This window comes from Suncus etruscus, chromosome X (genome assembly GCF_024139225.1).
Source record: "Suncus etruscus isolate mSunEtr1 chromosome X, mSunEtr1.pri.cur, whole genome shotgun sequence".
Classification (NCBI taxonomy): Eukaryota; Metazoa; Chordata; class Mammalia; order Eulipotyphla; family Soricidae; genus Suncus; species Suncus etruscus.
In genome coordinates this window covers 111,404,831-111,423,756 of record NC_064868.1, presented here as the reverse complement: position 1 = coordinate 111,423,756, position 18,926 = coordinate 111,404,831, and the positions used below count along the sequence as shown (strand labels likewise).

The 18,926-nt window shown below is 39.4% G+C and overlaps 1 protein-coding gene across 1 annotated transcript in view; it reads right to left on the bottom strand.

Moving 5' to 3' along the window:
- TENM1 (teneurin transmembrane protein 1) overlaps positions 1-18,926 on the bottom strand; it is an 817,501-nt gene that overhangs the window by 27,318 nt on the left and 771,257 nt on the right. Inside the window, exons 25-27 of the mRNA XM_049767088.1 lie at positions 14,059-14,425; positions 10,668-11,178; positions 828-1,000 (exon numbers count right to left, since the gene is read on the bottom strand). Coding sequence (XP_049623045.1) covers positions 828-1,000; positions 10,668-11,178; positions 14,059-14,425 — 1,051 coding nt within the window. The remainder of the gene's footprint in view (positions 1-827; positions 1,001-10,667; positions 11,179-14,058; positions 14,426-18,926) is intronic.

Here is an 18,926-nt window from a genome sequence, read left to right as displayed (position 1 = left end):
CTGGACCCTACAAAACAATAAATAACCCAGACAAATGTTGTCAGTGCTTCTTTTCAGGTAAATCTGAATGGTAGGCAGATCAATGCCGCGACCTACAACCTGAGAACAAAATGTGTTCTTAACGATTAGACTTGGAGAAAACGATTTCTTAGTCTCTATTTCCTTATAGTTTCAAAGAAATTCCTTCCATATGAAATTTATCTTCTTACCTTCCATATTTCTAGCTCCTTTCTCCTTTTTCTGTTCTTTCTCTCCTCTTCTCTGTTCCCTCCATCCTTATTTTCCTTTACATTTCCCTGAATTTCATCTGCTTCAATAGAATGAACTTTTAGAGAGGGCCTTAGGTTTTGGTAACCAATCCTAGGGCCTTGTGCATGCCAGGCATCCATTCCAGTTCCTTGACTTATCTCCCCAGCCCTAGAATAAGTAAGTTTTTAATTTTCTCCTTTCATTTAAACTCTTGCTCAGTATGGATCCTAATTCATCACTTTTTATTTCACCCACGTCAGTAGATGGGCCATAACTTCCATGTCTTTAATAGGAAGGAGCCTATCAGCACCTAAACTCACTTCAGCAACAGCTGAGTATTGGGAAATGATTTGATGGAGGAATAAACATGGCATGGCTCCTGACACCCAGAGATGGTCTGCAATGTTACTATGCAAATTTGAAGAAGGTATGTTTTGATTTCAGTCATACCTGGAAAACATGAGAAGAATCCATCTTATAAGCCCAAGATAAATTTTATTTAGTTATGTTGTGCTAATATATGACAAAAGAAGCTCAGATAGGTGTTATCACTCAGGTGAAGCTGGAGCTAGTCTTACCTTGTTTTAAAATATATATGGTACTTGTTGCAGTCAAGTTGGTTGACATAAGGACATTTTCACGGTTGGAAGTATCAAGCTCCACTTTGGTCAGCTTCTCTAGGTCACTGTGGAAACTACTAACTTCTCCAGTGGGAAATGTTGCGTTGGTCAGATGCCCCTCGGGGTCATACCTGAGGAATAGAACCAATCCAGTTGTTGAAGATTCTTGGCAGTGATAACAGGCCTTTACTAAATAAAAGTCACTTGGCAGCTAATATGGTTTAACATTGAGTGATAACAAGTATTATTAACCTTGTTCAATAAGAAGGAAAAGGTCAGAGAGATGATTAATCAAACGAAGGTATTTTTGCAGCTTCTGAATTCTTGATGACTTCCTTGAGCTCTGCTGGTTTATAGAAAAATATATCTGGTAATGAATCACCAGGGTGGAAAACTGATTTATGAATCATGTCCTGCTGTGTGTGCAATGTTGCAGGGAGGCCTCCCATTGCAAATTGGGTTGATTCCATTGCCTGCACTGGATATCCATAACCAGCAGAGGGTGGTGTTGGCAAAGAAAAGAGAGGCACAAGTGCCCCCCCCCCCCCAAAAAAAAAAAATTAAGGCTGAGAAGGCCAATAAACTGACTTTGTATTGTGCTTGGAAAATTATATTTGCTGCTGTTTAAGTTGCCAAATTTGAAATGAATGAATCATTCTTCCAACAAAATGAACAAGCACAGAGGATAATGGAAACATGTTCATTAAAACATTCTGGAGCCCCTTGATTTCAATGTCACTTAATTTTTTTTTCATCTTTTAGAATATAATACACAATGTGTTGCAATTTGCCTATATGAGTGAGAGACAAAAATAATTACCTGGGGTAAAAGGCAATAACATAGATCTAGAAATATAGTCTAGCAAGTTTACTTTTTTTTAGAAAAAAAATCAAAATTGTTGGCAATCTCACTGTCCTCCAAATGAAAACTGCTTCCCTGAAGGCTTTTGATGTGGAGCTGTTCTTTTATTGCCAATAGAACCATGAAAAATAAACACTTCATTAAAAGTAAAGACATGCACTTGGAAACCCATTACTGTTTTCTTTTCAAGTTGCAAATTACAAAATATTTAAGCACTTTTATTTGCTTTTAAAATGCTAAACAATTATATTCTTTTTACCAAAAGTGAGTAGGATATAGCCAGGACACAATGGCAGAGTCTGGATGTACTGCCTTACATGCTAACAATTATGCAAAATGGCATAATGATTCCGTGTTAAGCCATTTGGTTTTAACGGACTCAGTCTGGATAGTTGCTCAAATTTTAAAACCTAGACCAGCCTTTTGTAGGCATGGGAGAAGAAGCTGGACGATAGAACATAGGAAAGAACTAAACCTGAGGCTTTGCACAGTGCCACCTCAAGTTCAATTCTGTGTGTACAAGAGCATTTGAATATGCACCCCTGCACTTAGCAGTTGAAACACAATGCAAATAATCAAATCAGTGATCTGACATTGTACATGTGTCAAGCCCTAGTTTAACTACATACATGCTTTATTTAAATACATCTCAGTCAAAATGGTTTGGGATGTGTTGTTATGATACAGGAAAATCTCATTATCAAGAAAAGGCCGAAGGGTGTTGTTTGTGCCTGGAGTCAATGGCAAAACCCTTCTTCCTGTTCAGCTCCTTTGCCAATGGCTTGCTCTAGGGACTAGAGGGTTGTAAGAAGCAGGCTTCTGATGAGAGAGGAGAATGGGAGGGCCTGAATTCCCAGCACAGCCCAGTTTTTTTTTTTTTTACTTGGCTTTCTTTCAGAAGAAGAAAACAATTTCTAGTCTTGATTTTCCTAAGACACCTGCTAATCTCTGTAGGGAGGAGTTCCCAGACAGCAGACAGCAGGAAACTGCTACTTACCTACTTCACGAGGGAGAGGGTTTCCAAAAGTGGAACCAACAACTTCATTTTTATGCAGGGTTCTAGAACTTTATCTTAATGACTTCCTTTCTTGACGTTTTTATTTTAGCCCACATTCGGTGGTGCTCAGGGGATAGTCCTGGCTCTACACTTAGAAATCACTCCTAATGGGCTCAGAGGTTCATATGAGATGCTGGTTATCAAAATCAGGTTTTTTGGGTGCATGCAAGGTAGATGCCCTAGCCACTGTACTATCATTCTGGCCCCTTCACTTCCTGATTTCTAAGGGTTTTTCTCAGTCATCAGGCAGGCTGCTTTCAATCCTCTTTCAGGAACTCCAAACAAAAATGCTAGCATGCAGGGTTCTGTGAATTTACCACAGGAAGTAAAGGAAAGAAGGCAGTTTCCTTCTTTTCCTGGACCTCCTCTTTCTTGTTTGAGACAAGTTTTATATCCAGATGAGGGATATAGCAAGGTTGTGTTCATTCTACAGGACATGATGGCAAAATAAGATGTCAACTGGGTCATTCCTCCATAAGAGCAGGCTGAGTCAAATATCCAAATGCACATTAGCAGGGTCCTGTGGATAAAAAGAATTCCCTAAATGTGTCCCCAAACCACTCCCATCACCTTTAAACTCAGTTCTTGTTCATTATCTGAGATGATACTTGAAAAATAAATTCTCAAATGCATATTCTATTCACATCACTACTCCTCAAACTGACAGGAATACATTTGGGGAGCAAAGCTAAGTATGCACGGACAAGACTGCAATTACCTCAATAGATTTAGCTGAAAGACTACTGCCTGGATCTTTTCTGGTAAGAGAGGTAATGGTGTAGAGATTAGGCAGCATTTCGTATAGTCCTGCCCAGCTCCTGGCTAGATACACACTCCTATTTCTCCTTTTTGTGACTCTTTACTCATCCTTATTTGAAAGTGCATGTTTGACTTTAACTTTATCATTAAAAATGCCCTATATTACCAACACATTTAGTCATTCCAATTCTGCTAATCACAGTCAAAACCATCACATTTTATAGCATCTGCTGTATGGTGCCTTTTATCCCTTCATATTGTGGCCCTAGTTCAAAACAAATAGGTCCACCTCTCATTTCAGTGCCATTTCTAAAGAAAGAGAAACAGAAACATGGACTCATCAGTGAGTAATTACCACAACAGTGGAAATATTTTCCAAACCTGGGTAAAAAATAGAGCTGAGCCTGAGAAACAGTACAGGAGGTAAGGTGCTTAACTTTGCAGAGGGCTGAAAGGCCATTGTATATAGTTCCCCCAGAACTGCCAGGAGTGATACCTTAGCAGAGTCAGGACCCTAAACACGGGCTGATATGAGTTCACAGCCCACCCTCACAAGAAGCCTCCAAAGACATAAGAAGAGCTTTCTGTTTCATAAAGTTTGATTGAGATTTCCCCCCATCCAATTAGATAGCAATATACTTTGAGAATAAACAGCAAAGAAAGAAGTTTAATCAAAATCTCTTAGGCTACCTGTTTCCCTCTGGGAACTGCATCCTTTGGTACAAAAAGTACAATCCAATATGCTATGACAGGTACCTCAGTACTAAACATGATACCAACATGCTCCTTCCCCATAATACTCAGTTAATCAGGCCCACACATTTTTGTCTGGTGAAATGTGGCATCAGGCACATTTAATAAAGACATTGTCTTTATTATCACCAGAAGTGAATTTGGGAAGAGGAGATTCACCATCATATTGTTCCTTTCTGTTCTTTTTCTATAGAGTTTCACTAGGTGTTTACCCATAAACACATTGCTGAGGAGCAATGAAAATAGTTGCAATGGAAATTGAAATCCATTTTTGTCCCGGGGAAGCATACAGTTTAGCTGGGAAGAGGATAGTCACAAATTCCTGAGTATGTATTTTTTAATTTTTGACATAAAACTATAATGCAAATATACAAATCCAAGTAAAAGCAACAAAATCATGAGACTCATACTTTAACAATCATCAATTAAGTACTGAAAACGGGCTTGTTATTCTGGCAGGCTGGAGGGGTAGCGGTAATGGTAGTGGATACACTATAGGAATATTGGTGGAGGGACCATGATGCTAGTGATGGGGCTGGCCCTGATACATTGTATGTCTGGTGAGTTAAGTTAGAGAAATAACTACACTGACAACTATCATGACAATGACAGTGAGTGAAACAGAATGCCTGTCTCGAATACATGCTAGTGTGGGGGAGGAGGGAATTGGGGGCATTGGTGGTGGGAATGTTGCTCTGGTGAAGGGGGGGTGTTCCCTTTTATAACTAAAACCCAACCAGAAAACCTACCATGTGTAATCCTGGTGCTTAAATAAAGATGTTTAGAAAAGAAAAAAACAACTATGAGAGAATTAGAATAGGAAGTTCAAGATAGAACTTCAGTAGCCAGATCCAAAAGAAGAAAGAGGAACATTAAGAAATGATTTAATTAAATATATTTGGTCTTATATTTTCTCACAAGGGATAGCACACCATGTTCCTTAAAGATAATTTAAGGATCAGATGAAGTGTGCAGAGTAAAAATGAAAACCTTCTCTATCTTTGTTTTAGGAAAATATTGATGGTTACAAAGAAAACTTCATTTTATAGGTGCTGAAAATCAAACCCAGGGCCCTATACATTCAAGGCAGCCAATCAATCACTGAACCAGAGCCCTAACCCTTAAAACCCACTTTAAGAAGAGCTCCTTTTCACACTCTTATGTCAGAGACTTGACCAACCCAATTATTAATCTTTTGGAAATTCTGGATTCCCCTTTCCCTTTCAATAACTTTGTTTGGCTTCCCATGATTCAGTTTCAAGTCCATAGTACCCTTCTTTCTTTATTTGTCATTCTTTCAGTAAATATCAGTCTTTTTATAAGTACTAGGAATGCAACGCTAAATAAAATTCAAAGTCTAGAGGGGCAGACAAGATAGGTACACAACTCACTCCATTGGCTAGGTTTCTGCCACATACTTCTGTAAACAAAGAGATCTAGAAGCTCAAAGCAGGCAGGCAGAAGTCATTTCTAGCTGGGCTGGGAGGAACAGGAGGAGGAAGGATATAAGAGATATTGAATCCTGAGAGGTAGGGGAAAATCCATTCCTTGGTAAGGTTGAAAGAAATCAAGTTGAGGATGGCACTTTGAAGAAAGTATATGACTAAAAATACATAGGTAAATGGTGTTCATTGAGAAAACAGGGTTTTTGAAGCACAATATTTATCTAGAGGTAGTGGCAGATCTGGCTGGAAAGGCATGTTGGAGAAAGAGCAGGGAGGACTTGGGTTGCCAAACTCTGAAGTCAAGTCTATAGTCTGTAGACAATAGAGCAAGAAAGGCATAGAAAACTTTTCAGTGAGCTTTTGTTTTTATTTTTGGGACACATCCAGTAGTGCTCACTGATTACTCCTGACCATGCTCAAGGGAGTATATGGGATATCAGGGATCAAATCCAGGTCAGCTGTATGCAAACGCCCTACCCACTGTACTATTGCTATGGCACCTGAAAAATTTTCAGTGAGGAGAACAATATACTTCAAGCAGTTGTTTGGTGCCAATGATTCTTGAAAAGGAGCTAGAGGGTCCACAGAATTACTGTGAGGGCAGGAAAGGAAGGTTTGTAGTTTCAGTGTACGCAGGAGAAGGTGGTGCCTACTTGCCTTCATTATGTGTCTGGTGACATCCCTGGGACTAATTTGCTTACTAGGATGGAAACTGATTTTTTTGGAGGGAGGGCACATTGTTTCATTCAACTCTGAAATTTTGGAGTCTGACAAGTCTATTCTCTTTTCATATATTTTGAATGTGTGAAATGGGATATTGCTGATAAAAATGGGAGGGATGAGGTGGACAAAAGGGAGGGGTGAAAGTCAGTGAGACTAGGGAACAGATGGCATCATTTATGATGGTTCAGAGAGGACAAGCTGAGCTTAGACAGATGTCCTAAGAAGTGTTGATAATCTTCCCTAATAGCCTCTCTGCCTTCTGCTTACGCTCCCCACACCCATGATACTTCTCTTCAGCATGACCTCAGGTAACAATTCAGTCTGCCCACTTGTAATCTTATCCAGTGTATACAGCACAAAGGCATGGACTGTTAGGAATTACCCTGAGCATTACCAGGAGTAATTTCTGAGTATAGATCTGGGAGTAACCCCTGGGTATCACCAGTTGTGGACTTCCATTCCCCACAAAAAAGTGTTGAGTTCTCTGAAGAACTGATGAAACACTTGACAATTCTGTTTTTTTATTGCTACCTGGAAAGTAACCTTTCACCTACTAGAAGGTGTCTTATTTTAGATCCCATGATATCTTTTAGTCTCCTATTTATTCTGAGATTCTAAAAAGCATAGAGATGTTTCAAAGTATTTGGATTGACTTTGCTTATATAATCATTGTTTCTGCATGACAGTATTCCTCAAGTATTTTTCCCATCTGTTAAATTGAAAGCTTAATTTTAAGGTGCTTGGATTCAAAACTTTGAAATTATTTATGACATTTAGAACCCCCCCATTTCCCAGATCCAGTGTGAAAGTCCTGATAGCTAGTACTTTGTGCCATCTTCATTGTTGGTCTAAATCATCAGTGTTTTCCTGGATTATTTCAACCCCCTTCTCCAACCTTACAATTATGTTAACCAATTCCATATATAGCCTCTTTTCAATATAATGATTATTAAAAACTTATTCAAAACTCTCCAGTGGTTCTACCTCTTATTCAGAACACAAATCAGTCCTTACAGGGGTCAATAAGGTCCTATACAAAATAGGTTATTTAATGGATTCCATTTACTCTTCATTGATTTCCACTATTCACACTCAAATTTCGAACTAGTTACTATGGTGGCCTGACTTTTCCTTAAATATGTTAGGTTTGCTCCTATTGATGGGTCTTTGTAGTTGCTACTCAATATTTGAGAATATTCTCTTCTCTTTCTCTTCCTTGCCCCAAACCTCAGATATCTACAGTACTTTTTATTCTATAACATGCACCTGACCATAAGATGCACATAGTTTTTAGATGCTCCCCTTCCTTGCACTCAGGCTTCAGCTCCAGGAGACATTCGCTCCATAAGACGCACTCTTGGGAGGGAAAAATGCATCTTATGATACAAAAAATATGGTACATAACTCACCCTCTCACATTCTACTTATATTTATTCAAATATTGGATCCTTAAGGCCTTCCTGAACTGCTAACCCTAAAGTCAAAAGAAATATTTCTCACTTACACTATTGATGATAACCCTAACTCTAATTTATTTTCCTACATCACACACTGAAAAATTCATATGTTTCTACCAGAATTTAAAAAAAAATCTTGTTCGTAGTCATACCTCCTGCATCAAAACATTCCCTGGTATATAATAGGTGCTTATAAATTTTTGTTGAAAAAAATAAATGAATGACTAGACTGGTTACTCTCATTTTTTCTATTTTGTTTAGCATAAAGCTGACAAGTAAAATTGTATGTATGTAAAGGGCATATGTGATGATTTTTATAAATAAATGTATGGCTGATCTAGCTGTTTTGAAAACTACTACTTCAGTCATTTCATTTTTTGTGGGTGGGGTCACACCCGGCAGCTCTCAGGGGTTACTCCTGGCTCCACGGTCAGAAATCGCTCCTAGCAGGCTTGGGGGACCATATGGGATGCCGGGATTCGAACCAATGACCTTCTGCATGAAAGGCAAATGCCTTAACTCCATTCTCTCTCTCCGGTCCCTTCAGTCATTTCTTGTAGCTTAACTATTAACTTTCAAAATGGTTTAATTATAGTTTCATCGCATAGAAAAATGTTAAAAAGAAATTCTCATTAGCAAATTTCTTTAAGAATAGTATATTAAAAGATGTAGTCAACAAAATCAGACTGTTGGAGTTTGAATCCTGAATATCACTGCAAATCAGGATAAGCTCACCATTTTGTTCCTTTTTCCTTGTCCATGAAACAGGTATATTTGTAAAAAGCTATCTATACAGTTGGCACATAGTGGAAAAGTTCTGGTGATTCGCTATTTTATTATTCTTATTAATATCTAAGAGCTATGAAAAAGATATAAAATTGGGGCTGGAGCAGTGGCGCAGCAGTAGGGTGTTTGCTTACACTCGGCTAACCTAAGATGTACTGTGGTTCGATCCCCTGGTGTCTCATATGGTCCCCCAAGCCAGGAGTGATTTCTGATCTCAGAGCCAGGAGTAACCCCTGCATGTCACCGGGTGTGGCCCAAAAACCAAACTAAAACAAACCAAAGTAAAACAAACAAAAAATAAAAAAGAGAAAAATAATGAGAGAAAACTAGAGAAACAATAGAAACTATTTATCTAATTGAAACTAAATTGATACCATGCTCTTCTGCATTTCTTTAAATATTATTCAAATTGTTTTAATTTTGTTTTCTCAGAAGACTTTCCTGGGAATGAACAACTTCCCGTGTGTATGCCGTGCATGCATGTTTGTGTGTGTGTGTGTGTGTGTGTGTGTGTGTTTGCACTTGCCTGTGAGCACTGGTGAAGGGAGGTATTCTTTTTATGACTAAAACCCAACTGCAAACATGTTTGTAATCATGGTGCTTAAAGAAAGATATTATTTTTTAAAAAAGTAAATGGTTGAAAATGTAGCCATTCATTTTTGGGGGCCGATTCTTACTGTGAATCTAGCAGACTAGATTTCTAAAGGCCATGACTTGCAAACAAGCTTGGCCATGTTTTAAAAGGCAAGCACAGTAATCTATATTCTGTATTATGACATCTTCTAGTAGTTTACACATCTTGTGTCAAATCCCAGCTACAAAAAGCTACAAAAATGAGTTTAGAGCAAGTCTGTGAGTAAAATGTGCTAATTGTTAAGTCCCGTGCAGGGATGCAAGAGAGGTCCATGCCTGACAGAAGTATTTGGCTCCTCATTTCACAGAGGCAATCAATGGAGTGTAAATACTCATGATTTAGTGTTGGCTGCCTCCCCTACCTGCCATTTCATACTTGCTGACAAGAGTCCACTTCTTATATTCTGACTTCTCTTGCTCCTGCAGCAACTTATACAGAGTTGGATTGGACTGTTACGGGCACACATTAATTTATTCATTCATTAAATTCCACAGGGATCAATAAATACTTGTTAAATCATACTGCTTCTTCGCTGCCTTAGAATCGTTCTCTAGTTTTGTTATTTAAATGAGATTTTACCTCGTTTCTCAGCTATGCAATATTTTTTTGAGTACAAGGACTTCTACTTCATTCCTGTGTCCTGAAGTGCCACACTTGAATCATTCAGTCTGTGTTTTTAGTACTATGCCCTGCAAAACTGCTGTGAGAAATGGGTCTGAACCTTAGGAGTTGGGCATAATTTACTCCATTTAAAAATGTTTTATATTATGGTTGTTAGGAGAAAGTAGCAGGCGGCATCTAGCAAGTGCTAAGACATTTTCCTACTATAATACAATTTCATATAAAAACCTGACAGATGGGGTCAGAGCGATGGCACAAGTGGTAGGGTGTTTGCTTTGCACGTGCTAACCTAGAATGGACCGCGGTTCGATGCCCCAGCGTTCCATATGGTCCCCAAGCCAGGACCAATTTCTGAGTGCATAGCCAGGAGTAACTGGGTGCGGCACTCCAGGACACAATGGGGTGTGGCTCACAATCTGAAGCTCACCACAAAGAGTAGTGGTGCAGTTAGGGAAATAACTACAGTAACAACTATCATGACAGTCTTAATGAGCAAGAGAAGTAGAATGCCTGTCTCAAATACAGGTAGGGGTTCTGGGAGGAGGAAGATGGGGGCATTGGTGGTGGAAATGTTGCACTGGTGAAGGAGGGTGTTCTTTATGTGACTGAAATCCAACTGTAGTCATGTTTGTAATCACAGTGTTTAAATATATTATTAAAAAAAACCTTGACAGAGCTCATGATGAAAATTAGAAACTTACTCATAAACAGTTGTCCATCCATTTTCATTACTTTTGGTAGCAAGAAGTCCTGTATTTCCTGGATAGGTCATCAAGGCCAGGTTATATCCTTGGGCTGAAACTCTCTTCAGGACTCCATTACTGCTTATGGTCAGCCAGTACACCTGCCCTCCAGGTACCACAAGCCAAAGGGGCATTCCGCCTGCATCTCTGCGGATGTGCACAGAATTGCCATTGCTGCTGGTAATTGCCCCCAAATCTCCTTCAGCATTGTAGGTAAAGTTATACACATAGTCCCTTGTTATCAAGTTCAAGGTATGCACATGGGTCCCATTGACCGTGAACTGGTACAGCTCCTGATCAGCAGGTGAGGCAATTTCATAAAGGTTCATGTCATTCAGGTGGGCTTGGTTCCTGCTAATGGTACGGATTCGAACATTCCCCAGGTCTGCCACATAGAGGGTACCATCAGGTGACACCGCTAAGGAGGAAGGGGCTTTCATCTTTGCATCTTTGGCATAGCCACCATCACCTGTGGGAGAAAGAGTGTGCCTTTATTTTATTTTAGAATTTAAAGAACTGTGTTTTACAAAAAGTAATTGATAGATGAGTTTTAGGCGTACAATATTTCAACATCAATCCCACAACCAGTATCAAATTCCCTTCATCACTGTTCCCATGCTCCCTCCCTACAACCCCTTGTCCTCCACTGCCTGGCTCCTTGGCAGGCACATTTCAAAATTTGGTGGTTTCAGCTTAGCTATCAAAGGACCATGATTTTAATAACGGTCATCACTGCATCTTCATGAATATACATACCATATACAAAAATTACTGTGTATTAGAATAATTTTATGCTATTTGTTAGTATCCTGGAATCTTGTAACTTACTGGCAAAGGTACCAATATTTGAATTCATTATAGGAGAGGAGTGATTAATACCAGAAATATCTTAGAAAGATTGATGGATCTAGGAGTTATCAATTCTTTCCAACTGAGTTACTTAATTATTTCCCATAAATAGATGATGTCCATTTTGAGGATTAAAAAACATGACTAGATGTACTGATAGTACAGCATGTAGGGCATTTTCCTTGCACCTAATTGACCCAGGTTCAATTCCTGGCATCCCATATGGTCCCCTGTACAACACCAGGAGTAATTCCTAAGTACTGATCCAAGAGTAATCCCTGAGCATTGCTGGGTGTGGCACAATAACAAAAATAAATAAAAACAAAGAAAACATGGCCTGAGATATACTCCCTCCTTTTCTCCTTCTCTCTTTCCATCTCTCCTTCCCTCCCTCCCCACTTCCCTCCCTCCCTCCCTCCCTCCTTCCTTCCTTCCCTCCCTCCCTCCTTCCTTCCCTCCCTCCTTCCTTCCCTCCCTCCCTCCCTCCCTCCTTCCTTCCCTCCCTCCTTCCTTCCCTCCCTCCCTCCTTCCCTCCTTCCTTCCCTCCCTCCCTCCCTCCCTCCTTCCTTCCTTCCTTCCTTCCTTCCTTCCTTCCTTCCTTCCTTCCTTCCTTCCTTCCTTCCTTCCTTCCTTCCTTCCTCCCTCCCTCCCTCCCTCCCTCCCTCCCTCCTACACATGGAGGTACTCAGGGATTATTCCTAGTTCTATTAGGGGTTACTGCAACTATAGCTCTGAGGACCACATTGGGTGCCAGAATTTGAACTTGGTTTGGCCCTAAAAGGCAAGTGCCCTGCCCAATACACAATTGCTCTGGCCCCTCTGGCTTCTAGATAAACAAACAAAAACAACAAACTTTTTAAAAAATTAGGCTATTACACAAAATTAGGGTTACCGGAAGGGAGGAAAAATGGATAATGAGAAAAGACATTATTTTAGAATGAAGTAAAGCACTCTATTTTTAGATGTGTGAGATGGCTCAAAGGTATGGATCTTATGTTTTAAATGTGGGAGCCACTCTTATGATCTAAAAATGCCTGGTTCACAGAAATCTGTTGGAAGATGCTCCCCAACAGTGAAAAACAAAATTAAACTTTTAGTGGTGAACTTAATGTAGTACATTCACATTTGGATTTTCAATGATGCATACCTAAGTGCATTTTTTGAGAGAGCAAGGATAGATACCTCATTAAAAATCAGTGAACTAACATTATCTGCACACCCCCTTGATGTTTCTGAAATACATTATTAAGAATTTTTGAGTCAGTACCACCAGAGATGAATAGCAATATGCAATAATTGTAGTTAACACCAAATTTATGAAAGCTCCAATCCTGCTGTTTGAGACCCTTTATACTGCAAAATACAAAATCAGTAAATAATGATAAATACACAAAATTTGTCTGTAAATCCAGGATACTTGTGTTTGTTGAACTTTATAAGATCTACCTCAGGATTTTCCAATCCTGTTGTGTCTAGGAAACCTTCTGTTAAAGCCCAGTGCCACATTGTAAAAAGTTAGCAAAAACCTTAGACAATATAAAAGTATTATATTGTCAGAACACCAAAGATAATAACTGGAATCAACATTAGATTTACCTTAAAAGACAGATAAAAATTAGCAAATTAACCAGAATATTAAGAACCCTAGGAGCTTCAGAACTATTGATCTCAAGTCATAATAACTGAGTTTTCTACTCTTGATTCCACTGTTCCAAATAACGGCAAAGGTTAGGAGACAAGTCAGGCCTGGACACACAGTTTCAGAGGACTGTAAAATGCATAAAAGATTTCCACATCCTAGCAATTAGTGTATCTGTTGATATTTTGAGGACCATGTGTGATGTGAATATCCATTCCATCATTTAGTTGAGAAGACCTCATTTTTCTAATTTAATTGTAAATAAAGAACACTATTAGGTTATGAGGGTACATTTGGATGAAAACATTCAAACAAAAACTGGGGCACCTATTTTGCAGGTTCACACCCTTGGTTTGATGCCTGGCATTGCATGGTCTTCTGAGCACTGCCAAGTGAGTATGTCACCCAATGATTGCGCCATCATGACAGGATTTAATTTGGTCCCTGAATCCCCAAATTATGTGTGTTCTTAGTCCTTTAGGATTTCAAATAGCATGTGCCAGTAATCTGAAAATAAGTCACTTAGGGGAAGAAAATGTGCTTTCGCTACATTAGTATGTGCAAAGTTTGGCTTTTTAAAAAAATTCGGGTTCTCTTTAAATTACAAATTGCTACATTTGATAGCTACCTAAAAGTATCAAAATTTTAACTTATTCACACACACAAAGATGTAACTGAGACATGCCAGTGAGTCAGTTGAACAACAATTTAGCAATCTACCTCCAAGTCATTGCTTTCTCTACGAGCTCAAACCAATGTTCCGAAGTTAACACTTTTATTTTCTGTTTGACTTATCTGATGTACATTTTTTCTTTTGAAAACAGTGAAGAGGAGCTGCTCAATTGCTTAAAAAGGTCATACCTGAAAAACAGTCACAGTTGGGATCAATTTTGCAGTCACAGTCAGTAGGGGCACCAGCCATGATGGAGATTTCCCCGTTGGTGGTAACTTGCTGAATGCGGTTTACTTTTCTTTCGTCTGTTTCAGCTATGAAGAGCAGCCCGCTGTGGGAGACGCTGATGGCCCTAGCCGACTCCAGTGTGGAGTGAATTGCCACCTTGCTGACCAAGAAATGATCGATGCCTGGCACCTGGCAGTGTATGGGGCGACCTGCAATGATCCGCACACGTCTGTTCTCAGAAATTTGCAGCACAATGTTGTTATCCAAGACATACAGTGAATTGTCCATGGGATTGACTGCCAGGTCTGTTGGCCACTCTAATCGCACCTACAAAAAAGAAACCCAAATGCACACCGTTAAACTCCAATATTTTTTCCAGGGGAAAGTATTACCTTAAAAGAAAAAGAAAAAATTGGTTCACTGTTTCATGAATTTCAGTAACATTAGTGTTATGTGTCAAGAATTGGAAGGAAAAAGGCTAATCAAATGTACTGTCAAACATCCCTCATTTTTATTTCTTTCATAATGTAATTTTCTGAATAATTTCAGAAGGATGCTCTAGAGCAGCAGTCACTATTCTTTCTACACTAGCAAGTCAGTACCCCTACTGCATACTGTTCCATTGAATAATTGTTATAACCAAAAGAATAAACCAGTGGTTTTCAATCTTTCTACACCAGTGGACCAGCACCAGTCCACAGACTGGTAGTTTAAAAAAGTTGCCTTTCAAGAAACTTATCTCTGGATCTCTAAAAACACACCATGAAGGAACCTATCAGGAATGCAAAGTATCAGCCCCTACCCTATGTCTATTGAGTCAGAAATTGTAGGGTAGGGCCCATCTATCTGTTTCAACAAGCCTAAGTGAAACTGACTCATGATAAAATTTGAGGACAGGGACTGGAATGATAGCACAGCAGTAGGGTAGGCTGTTTGCCTTGCATGCATCTAACCCAGGACGAATATGGGTTTGATCCTTGGCATCCCATAAGGTCCCTTGAGCCAGGAGAGATCTAAAGCACAGAGTCAGAAGTAAACCCTGAATGATTCCAGTTGTGACCCCCAAACCAAATAAATAAATAAAAAAGTTAAAGTTTGAGGACCACTACTCTAGTGCAACCCTGTTGCTATGTTATGAAAATCTCTCTTATTGTTCTAGAGATACATTGAAAACAATGTCATAATCTGAAAAACAGAGCACTGGAGAAATCTGACAAGATTTTCCGTTATCATTGACTTGGCATTCATCTTGCGCAATACTCAGATATAGCTCATCAGTGGGTGGTTTGGCATACTAAATTGTAATATACTGCTCATCTTGTCAAAACTGGGTTATTCCATATTCCCTTACATTCAGCAAATAAACAAGATGGTTTGTTCTTTTATGGAATATTTTCTAAGAACTTTCTTTGAGCTAATATTTTTGCTAAGCTTTGGGTATTCAAAAGGAAGCTGTGATATAGTATCTGTTTTCCAATGAGCCATGATTTAGATCAACCCTTATAGGCACCATTTGGCATTACTCTCTATGTTATGAGAAGGAGGCAGCAGACCCAATATTAGAAAATGCACTGTCACACATGACTGGGTATTAAGAGGCAGAGTATACCCCAAAATGGAGCTGTCTAAGTAGGTTCTGAAGTGACAAGAAGGAAAAGAATGGTTAAAATGATGTGGGGATGGGTATTAGCCGAGGATGGAATACTATAGGGAAAGTTCAGAGCTTTGAGATGGTGTGGTCAATCCAGGTCTATTACAATTCAGTAAATATTAATATAGGCTGAGTGTAAGCAATGAGAATCAGGAGAAAATAATTGAGTCTTTCCTAAAATCATATTGAAATCTTTACCCATAATTTATAAATTTGGCAATAGAGACTTAACATAAGTAACTATGGTTAAAATAGTTCCTGAGGGTGAGAATTGAATTCCATGTAAGAAAACAAAAACACACCAGGAGTGAGTATGCACAAAAAAAGGTCATGTGAGGACATAGTGAGGGATCTATGATTATCTTCAAGTCAAGATAAGAAGCATCTGGAGAAATTAAACCTGTTGACTTTGGTCTTGAACTTTTAAAAGTGAGAAAAATGTTCCAACCAGTCTATGAGATTTTTGTTCTTCAACACTATTATGCAAGGTAATAGAGGGATTTAGATGTCCCATTTTGTTACTGTGGGTTTGGGAAAATACTGAAGGGTTTCATGTAGGGATGTGATCTAGATATGTTGGGTTTTATAAGCATCACCTTAGCACCATTGACCACATAGTTGAAGGAGGACACAAGATGAGAGGTAGGTCCACACTTAGCAGGTTCAGTTCACTGGCCAGGTGAGGAAGAGTGATGACCTGATAGCAATCATGGGAAGGAGAGAAGTAGATGGATTTGAGACATGTTACGGACTTGGAAGCATAAGGAGAATGCTAATGAAGAAAAAGATGATGATGATAATGTGTGTGGTGTCTTATGTCAAGTATTGTGCTAGATGACAGGGGACACAAAGACCAATGAAATATGGCTCTACTTCAGTTCATTTCTGGATACAGGTGCTAGCCCAATTTGTACCATGACATATCCTTGATAGCTATTATTTATCACTGGACACTTCTGCAAGAACTAGGTTACACACTTCTCCACCCCCTGCTCCATTCCTTAGTATTTTATTTTCCTCCTCCTTTAAACTTCACAAGGATAGAAAAAAATCTGTATTATTCATTCATTTCTGGCCAAGACATTCACAGCAATGAAGCTGCTCTTATTTTGGCCTGGAGTGATGAAAGCCCCAGGAAAGCTTTGTTTTGCTCCTTATTTTCAAAAATCTGAAAATAAATTTTGAACTGCCATGGCATCTGAGTCTCACTCTTTTCCTGGTTTAAAGAGATCTTATACTTAATCATGATACAGACAAATGCCAGTGCCAACCCACATAATCATGTCTTTTACTGGAGAGCAATTAGGGATGTTGTAAAACAGACCAAGGTTGTCTTTGACTTGTAGTTCTCTGCCTCCTGTCCCTGAAAATGTCTCCCGAACTTCCAACAATCCCTTTCAGTTCACAAGCCTCTACATGCCTTCTTACCCCAATAATCTGTCCTACTCTGGTCAGTACCATATGCCTCTGGGCTGCTAGGAATTGGAATGCTAATGGAGTAGAAAGCCAAGCTTGTGTTATGCATGTTCTACAGAGCCTTTCAAATGGAGGCCATTGGATAAGCATTAAACACTAGCCTTAACAGCTCCCAGAGCAGTTTGCTGTGATATGTAATGTGTTCCTCAGCATGTCTGTCATAGGCCTTTGCATGCCAGTGTTATACCATCAGGAAGGAGACTGAGCGCCTGCTGTTACAGAGGGCATAGCCTCCTTATGCCACATGGCCCTCACTTTGGACCTCTCGTCACACAATCATGCTCAGACAAAAGCTGTCTGTGTGCACTGGTTCTCTGTCCCCCAGGAAATAAGTGGAGGCTGGCTAAGGAAGAGGAAATGAAATTATTTCAGTACAACACTCCTATTTTGATCAAGCCTGAAGTCAGTGACCCAGAAAAAACAAAGCTGGCAGAAATGATGTTCTAATTATCCCTACTCTGAGAGTGGAGGCCAGGGCAAAGGCCAGGGATGGCATACACCTGGCAGGAGGCAGAGACAGCGTGCTTGGCTTCTGTTCTCCGCTGTCAAAGCTGCCTCTGAGAGAAAGGCTGGCTGTTGGAAGATAAGCTGTTAAATTCTCCAACTCACTCAGGCTCATTTAAGTCAATATTATTGGTGTCATGTTTATTAGATTTAATATTGCCTCAAAAGTACACCAGCTCTTGTGACTGTTTGTTTTCTTTACCATCAAATAATTCACCCCCTGGCAGTTTCCTGTGACTAACGTGGCCTTTGTGCTTCAGAGAGACTTTCTCTGCTAGCTACATAGAATCCCTTTAATTCCCATTTGATTTGCTGGGGCAGCTTGTCTATGTCATCTGCTCAGATAAAAGATGTAAGTCTACTTAGTAGTCTATGGTCTCCCTTTTTAGAATTGGGATCTTTTCACCTCTTCCAGTTCCTTTATAGCCATCTCATGCTTAATACTCCCATTTTCAAGTAATTCTTTTCAGGGAACTGGTGGCTCATCTACACATAACAGAAACACGGTGTTTCTTACCCAGAAATTTCCATCATACCTAAGATAACATAGGGATAAGAGTCATTGAGCTGATTCGGGTTCTCAGAATTAACATCAGTAGTTGCAGGGGGACCCGGGACTCCAGTATTACATATTTCAGAAGTGGGATAAAAGGTCACCTATGGGGCCTCCAGAATTTGTTCAAGTGGTTTCTGGGTGAGAGGGATGAATTTAACTTCTTTATGGAGGTGATAGAAAGAGCTGAAGGAGCAGCCTACAGGCAAACCATTTGGTTTAATTTGTAGTGCTTGCCCCACCTCAGAGAAAGACATTAATATGTTAAAATGTTGAAAGGTATTTAATATAAACTAATACTAAAGGTCATTAGTGTAGCTGCCAGCTGGTGAAATGTGCCCATCTTCCAATAACTAGTCTTGAGAAATAACCCTGAGCTGTAAGAATCTCTTTGTCTGAAATTCCTGATTTAATAGCTGTGTCTTCCTCCGCTGGTTGAAAATTTGCTTGAAGGAACTTGACTCTAGGTCAGTCAGTCCCATGGTTGGTTTAAAGATCCAGCTAATTTTAAGCTAAGCAGCAGTTTTCAAAGCTGCAAATTCCTATAGGAGAAAATGCATGTGTAAAAGCAATATCTAAATATGAGCCCTTGATTAGACTAAACTGAAAAACTCCTGAATTATTGGTTTAATACCACACTCTCA